This window comes from Pleuronectes platessa, chromosome 7, assembly GCF_947347685.1.
Source record: "Pleuronectes platessa chromosome 7, fPlePla1.1, whole genome shotgun sequence".
NCBI classification, from domain to species: Eukaryota; Metazoa; Chordata; class Actinopteri; order Pleuronectiformes; family Pleuronectidae; genus Pleuronectes; species Pleuronectes platessa.
The window spans coordinates 7882039-7889331 of NC_070632.1; the positions used below are offsets into that span (position 1 = coordinate 7882039).

Below are 7293 nucleotides of genomic sequence, written 5' to 3' on the forward strand. Positions count from 1 at the left end.
TTCTAGCTCTATGTATGCAAACTATTTATTTTTGGTCTAATACCGCTGTGCATGTAACATCTGGACGGTGCTTTGTTGAGAGAAACATCTGCAATGCTTGAGTAATGCATGGGTTTCTTTTTTTGTGTGTGTGTGGGGGGGGGGAGCTGCATCCATCCTGAACTGCCCCAGCGGTGACTTCACTCTGTGCACATCAGTCACTGCTGCATCATCTCTCCTCCCCCGCCCCACCGCTCCACGCCGCCTCCCCTCAGGTAGGACCACAGCCTCACTCATCATCCTCCACCCTCCTCCTCCTCCTCATCCAACCTCCTCCCCCTCCTCCTCCTCCCTGCTCTGTCACTCACTGTTTGACCCCGGTGACTTCATCCGCACCTGAGTCAGAGGGAGAAAAGCCGCAGACCTCGGGCCACGCACCCCGCCGCCGCTGCTGCCGCCTCATCTCCTCCTCTCCTCCTCCTCTTAAGCGTTCATCTTAATTACAGCAGGGCGGAGACATTGACATTTTTTTCTTTTTTGGAGTCTGAGGAATTGCGTCTATTCTTGCTCCCAGTCTGCGCACTGTGTGTAAACACTGTGATTGCAGGTTTGCGCCGCGCGTAAACGTGGAAAATACCTATGGAACCGGTCTGCGCGGTGGCAACTCTCTCTCTCCCCCTCTCTCCTTTTCTCTTTCTTGGGCTTTTTCTCCGTTTAAGCACTTTTCCATAAAACGTCTGTGGACCTTTTTCTTTTCCTTTTTTTTTTATTTTTTACCAGCCGTGAGGAGGAGGAGCAAGGGGGTGGGGTGTGGATGCGAGGGGCGTGTTTTGGTATATAACACTTCTCACTGAGAAGTTTTGCCTGTCGCCTTGTCTTTGGGACAGCCTGTCACACATCATCCCTATAGCCTCACCAACTGGGAAACTAACTCACCTGCAATCCCTGCAACCAAATACCCCTCCACCGCCACCATCACCACCGCCACCACGACCACCACCACCACAGCGCTGTCTTCCTCTTTTTCTTTATTTTTTTCAATTTTTATTTTGACTACTGCCATCTGACATGGAGACCCAGCAAAGACACGGACAGCACTCACTTTGCCACACCTGCCGGAGAGCGGAGAGCAGCCGACTGAAGGTAACCAGAGGGGGGGGAGGGGGGGGGAGGGGGGGCCTGTGCATGTAATCTAACAGACCTCTGGCACTGAGCTGGAGCTGCGGCTTCTTCAGCTCATGCATTGGTCGTTTTTTATTACATTTTTCTCTTTTTCTTTTGTGCACTGTGAGCAATGTGGCATATTCATTTGCATGCAACGGGGAGAAACTTCAGCGTGGAGACCAGGGGTGAGCTTTGCAACAGGTTCTGTGATAAGGACGATGAAGGGAGAAAGAAGGAGTTGAGGGGTGTTTTTTATTCTCCTTGTGTCTCTGCTCTTGGTTTTGGATGTTGCGGGGGGGGGGGGGGGGGACTCGCAGCAAACAGCTGGTCCTCTTGCCGGCGATAGGGGGCGGTGCAAGCAGGTCTGCAGGGTCAGTGAGCTCGCTACAGGGTGAGCAAGGGGGGGGAAGAATATATGCTGAGTCTGTCTTTTTCAGATAGTTAACTATCGAGCAGCCGGTCTTGCAACTTCTGCTGGGGGGGGAGTTGTGTAAGAGAGTGAAGCGCAGAGATACGCGTCTCCTTCAGTTTTTTCCTGCAGAATAAGCACTTCTCTCTCAGGAGCCACATGGTGACAACAGATAACTGTGGAGGTGAAAACTGCACATTTGGCACCGTGTGTTCCGTGCGGTGAGGCGCTTTACTTCCCGAGGTAGTGGGTCAATGCATGAGCCAGACACTTAAACCCCCTTGAAGTCGCACATCTTGCGCGCAAATGTGAGCGCGCAAAAAGAGTGGATCCTCTTACAGCTGTATCACTCCCAACATCTGGCTGTCATCTGAGAATTTCCTCACAGGCTTTCATGTGCACGACTCGTGGGAGTCGGCCCGGTTGCGTTTGTTTGAGCCGTTGTCTGTTCACGCTGAAAATGTTTGATTTGTCTCATGTCCTTGTGTTCTTGTTCTCGTGCAGGTCAAGAAGATGTCTTCGTCCAGTCGCGCGCTGCTGTTTGCACTGGCCCTGACGCTCTACGCGGTGGAAATGGCCTCGGCGGAGACGCTGTGTGGGGGAGAGCTGGTGGATGCGCTGCAGTTTGTCTGTGAAGACCGAGGCTTCTATTTCAGTAGGTTTCAAAAGCATTACACCATTTCTTTTACAACACGAGCTGCACGAATGTTGATTCTTTAGTTTTTTTCGTCCTCCTCTCTGTGGAGTCTTTCTGTTGTTCGTTAGCGCACATCTGTTTGGATAGCTGAGACTATCTCGCTCTTGTCTTCTGTGGCTGTGGTATGCGTGTATGGTGTTTTTCTTTCTCTCTCTCTCTCTCTCTCCCTCACACACACACACACACACACACAAACACACACACACACACACACACACTGAGTGGGAGACAGAAAGGAGAGTGAGAGGGAGATTATAGCCAGCTGTGAGTCTCCAAGACCTCGTCCAGGCCGCTCCTCTGCTGAGCGTGCGCATTCTGCCCCGCAGCCCGCACCTCTCATTGCATATGAAAGGCCGGCGAGCTGTGTGAAGGCACACACGACCCAGCGCGACACAATGGGCCGCTTGTTTACCAGTAAAGTAATAGCACCCCAAGAGGCATACCAGTCACCTCAGCACCAGTGTTCCCAGGCCAGGCGACCACACTGATGAGTAGCAGAGAGGGGGAGGAGGAGGGGAGAGGGAGAGAGGAGGGGAGGGAGGGGGGAGGGGGGGGGGGGTTGATGTCAGGTTAAGAGGAAAGATCATTAACATCAATTCTGATCATTGCTTCCATTGTGGCAATGATGGGAATAGCTGTAAAGCATTGTGTGAACGCATTGTGGTGGCTGCTAATCCTCCCAGTGGATAATCTGCTGTTTGCACAGAGTCCAGAGTTTGCCACAAACACAACTTCACCTCTGGTGTCGTCTCTGCAGCAGAAGAGACACTTCCCCCCCCCCCACCCTTTCCTCTTTTTTCTTCAAAATGATATTAGCCCACGTCCCACCCTCGGCTGTCTCGCCTTTGTGAGACAGGCGGGCTTCTTTGTGCGCCGCTTGCCACAGAAGCTTCTCTCCCAATCAGAAAGATCATTATCCAATTTGGGCCAACATAGATGTGCCTCCCCCTTCCCCTTCCTCCTCCACCTCCTCGCTTTGCCTTCTCCTCCCCCTGGGTCACCCTCTCTTTCCTCTCTCATGTTCCTCTTCCTTCAATCAAATCTAGCCTCCCCTCTCATGAGATTTCTCCAACATTGTGTGTGGGGAGCGGGACTTCAAACAAGGCCTGTATTGATTGCGGAGAGTGTTCCCCTGTGCAACATGCTAACCATCCGGCCCTCACCTTGTTCTCTACCTTTTCCTCTCATGCCTCTTCTCTCCCCCTTTTGTTTTGTATTCTTCCCCTCTGTTTTGACCCTCTCTCCATGCTGATCCCTGTTTTCTCTCTACCTCGCTGCCCCTCCTCTCCTCGCTCCCTCCTCATCCTCTTTATCTCTGCTGACTTGATAAAGGACAAGGTCACAGAAGAGTTTCCATTTTACGTATTTGCTCACCCAAAGGTCTGTCTGAGAGCTTAGCGGGCTCTGTCACACTCTCTCAGTGTCCACAGCTCAGGGTGTTTACTTGTGTATTCACTCATTAAAGGACTTCCAGATAGCCTTAATCAGATTATCCTCTACAAACAAAAAGATTTGTTGCTGTTGGTCATAGATTTCCTTTTATCCTCTTTGCCCCCGTGGACTGCTATGTTTGTTGAAGTAATCCTGCAAAAACAACCTAGATTCATTACTGATGCCAGTGTTGTGTGCTCAGGCCTTAACCTCACTCTGCTCACCGCCTGTCCCTCTCTGCGTTTCTCCTCAGGTAGGCCAACCAGCAGGGGCGGCAACCGGCGCCCCCAGAACCGTGGGATCGTAGAGGAATGTTGTTTCCGTAGCTGTGACCTCAAACTGCTGGAGCAGTACTGTGCCAAACCCGCCAAGTCCGAAAGGGACGTGTCGGCCACCTCTCTACAGGTCATACCCGTGATGCCCGCACTAAAACAGGTACATCTCATCAACAACAGCAACACACCAGTATGGGAAACAATGCTCAGTCAGTCCATATCTGACCTCCCATCTCCTGTGCCTCTATTCACCTCTGAGCCTTGCCCCCATGTCACTGACACAGAGTACAGACTGAAACCCACGCAAGGACAGGTTTATCATGTTAAATGGTCACTAGTAAGCAGTTACCTTCCATGCAAAGTGCTGATCATCGTGGAAAACAGTCCCGGAGACAGTCACAGCACATTAGAGACAGGAAAAGGCAGAGTCATTCTCAGAGACCGGAGTGCGTGCGTGCGTGAGTGCGTGCATGTGTGAGAGAAAAAGAAAAACCTGTTAGATGGTGAAGACTGTTGGTCCGGAACATAACAGTGTGTTCTGTGAGTGTGTGATTATTAGTCACGGAACAGCAAGCTCCCCCGAAACTGGCGTGCGTTTTGATCCTTGCGGTCAAAAAAACCTGAGCTGGCCAGCAGAGGTCGTCTGAAATATGTCACAAACATGAAGAAGGCGATCGTCAAAGCGTTTCAGGGCCTTTCACAAGACTGAGCCGAAGGCTGGTCACAAGACTGAGCTGTGGCTGCTTTCCAGACCTCTTAAAAAGTCCCTCAGCCTTTCTCTCGGACCAGAAGAGAAGGACGTTTGTAGTGTTTCTGCTTCGACTTTTTAGAAAATCAGTGTCCGTGGCGTGAGATTGCTTGTGATGTAAATAAAAAAGAAAAACTGGATGAATATGACAAACGAAGAAGCAAAGCAATGGACCTTCTGTCCGAAATGCGATAAAGAGGCTGCGAGGGAATTAGTTGGGACATGTCCCTAGTTTGTCTGGGCAGGGAGAGTTGATGGGTACAGGCTGCTCCGAGGGCCAGCTGTGTTTAGCCTATTGAGCAGGCCTGAAGTGAATGAAGGGGGATAAACACTCTTCAAGTGGCAGGACCAAAACAAGCCATTCACATGGAGCACTTGCTACTCGCGCATAAATTCTAGCTGCGCTGCCACCACTCCCACTGTGTCTCCGTCTGCGGTGGCCAGCACAACACCTCGTGTTGTTCAGACGACTTTCCTGTGCAAGAATAGAGGGTTTGAGATGACAATGTGTTGATTGGTTGGGTCGGCGGAGGTTAGTCAGTTCGGCGGGTCGTTGGGTGAAACGACGACGTGCTCCTCATATGTATATGAGGCGAGTGACCGCCCTTCCTTTTGACAGTATGCTAAAGAGGCTGAGCTAAGCACTTGTTGACAGCTTCTCTCAGTCAAGGAAACCAAAACAAGGGCAAGTCAGAGGCGAGGCGAGTCTGTTATGACGCTCGGCGCTATAAGAATGACATTTGATTTCCATTGGAGCGGCCCAACAATGACCAAATCTTTTCAGAAAGTAAACAAAGCTTTTCCTCCATTGTAATAACTTCTCGCACCGCATCTTATCAACCCTAATGAACTGACATCCTCTTTTCCCCTTTTTCCTCTATTTTTCGCCCGGCACGCCACAATAGGAAGCCCCAAGGAAGCAGCATGTGACCGTCAAGTATTCCAAATACGAGGTGTGGCAGAGGAAGGCGGCCCAGCGGCTCCGGAGGGGTGTCCCCGCCATCCTGAGGGCCAAAAAGTTTCGGAGGCAGGCGGACAAGATCAAAGCACAGGAGCAGGCAGTCTTCCACCGGCCCCTGATCAGCCTGCCCAGCAAACTGCCGCCCGTCTTGCTCGCCACGGACAACTATGTCAACCACAAATGAGCCCGCCGCCAGCCCTTTGCACAGACAAGAGTTTGGAGGGAGAAAAAAAAGACTAGGGGATTATAGCTTTGTCTCTGACGTCATTTCTGTGGCAGTCCTCTCTGACCTCCCCTGCCCTGTCCGAGCCCACCAATCCCTCCCCCTGCTCTCATCCACTACTTCTTGACCCTCTGGCCCTTTTCTATTGCCCCCGTCAAACCCACCCACCCACCCTCCTCCGGCACACAAACATGCCTTCACATTCTTCCTGTCTGAAGTCTTTCGCTCCCTCTCTTTCAGTCACTGACACAAAAGGCACAAACACAAATGATGAACAAAAAGTTAACAATTCGGCTGAATGCAATTCAGGTGGATCCTTAAGCAAAAGAGAAAAGGGAAGGGAGAAAAGAAGATGAAAGAGATCCGCGGTTCGCAAGTGTCAAGAGGACACCCAGCGGAATGTTTTTTTGTCCCTGCGGAAGACAACTGAAAGTGAAGAGCAGCTTGCATGAAAGAATCCATTCCACATCATTTTTCCTGAGGCAAAAAGAAAATCTCTGTTAGTTCTTTTTCTTATTAGTTTGCACCTCTACCTATAAAGGGACTTCCACACTGTAAGGAATTATTTTGTAAAATTAGATTCCTGTTCCAGCACCTTTTGATCACAAACAAAAAGCAGAAAAGAGTCTGCAAAATTGCACATTGCCACGGATTACGTCAAAGTAAAGAAAAAAATGGCACTATTTTTTTATGAACAATGAACGTGTAGCTTAAAAAAATGTCATGGTGCTAGCTTTGGGAATGGACTCAAAGAAGAGGTTGAAAAGCACGTTTTTTTTTTTTCTTTGAATGAATATTAAAACTTTCCGTTTTAAGGAAAGTGTGACTTTTAAAAAAACGGAAAATAAAGGATCTGGGGGCGCTCCTGGCAGTGGCAATGTCAAGGGGGAAGTGTCACTGAGAAAAGATATGGGCTGTGTCGGCGTCTGGGCTCGCAGCGAGTGCTAGCGGCTGCTCATCACTAGCTTGCCAACATTAGCGGCAAGAGGGACCTGAGACCCGGTCCCCGTTTCCTCCCGTCCCTCTGAGGCTGCCGGACACAGGGAGCAGCGTGGGGACACATATGGGACACCGTGGACCGACTGGATTGGGACAGTACTTCAGTTCTGGGACAGTACTTCCTGTTCGCCATGGCTTTGCAGACTGCTCTGACAGGAAGTATCATGGCATGGACAAAGAGCGAGTGGGATAATGATGATTATATTTTATTTTGTCTTTTTTTTTTTTCTGTTTTCTTTTCACATCAATGTTTGAATGAAAAAAAAGGAAAACCCCGTCAGTTTTTGGTACCGTGACATTCCTGTTTTTGCAAGTTAGGCATTTATTTTTTTCTGTTTCCATGGTAATTATTATGATGTTATTTTACAGTTCTAAAGAAAGGCACAAAATTTCAATTCAAAGGGAAA

The 7293-nt window shown here is 49.9% G+C and overlaps 1 protein-coding gene across 3 annotated transcripts; it reads left to right on the forward strand.

The window, feature by feature from the left end:
• The first annotated feature begins 397 nt into the window (after positions 1–397).
• Positions 398–6051, forward strand: igf2b (insulin-like growth factor 2b). Of its 3 annotated transcripts, none has more exons than XM_053426835.1 (4): positions 398–1122; positions 2057–2207; positions 3934–4115; positions 5609–6051. In XM_053426835.1, exons 1-4 carry the CDS (start codon positions 1048–1050, stop codon positions 5846–5848), a joined length of 648 nt encoding a protein of 215 aa, XP_053282810.1. In that variant the 5' UTR covers positions 398–1047; the 3' UTR covers positions 5849–6051. The 3 variants fall into 3 exon arrangements, with proteins under 3 accessions (XP_053282810.1, XP_053282812.1, XP_053282811.1); XM_053426837.1 differs by lacking the exon at positions 398–1122 and adding an exon at positions 1452–1773; XM_053426836.1 differs by lacking the exon at positions 398–1122 and adding an exon at positions 1453–1795.
• The last annotated feature ends 1242 nt before the right edge of the window (positions 6052–7293 follow it).

Bases quoted from the DNA above. Each gene is read 5' to 3' on its own strand.
- igf2b (XM_053426835.1), top strand. From the start codon at position 1,048: ATGGAGACCCAGCAAAGACACGGACAGCACTCACTTTGCCACACCTGC. The intron at 2,208-3,933 runs GTAGGTTTCAAA...GTTTCTCCTCAG, and splicing joins AGACCGAGGCTTCTATTTCA to GTAGGCCAACCAGCAGGGGC. The intron at 4,116-5,608 runs GTACATCTCATC...ACGCCACAATAG, and splicing joins TGATGCCCGCACTAAAACAG to GAAGCCCCAAGGAAGCAGCA.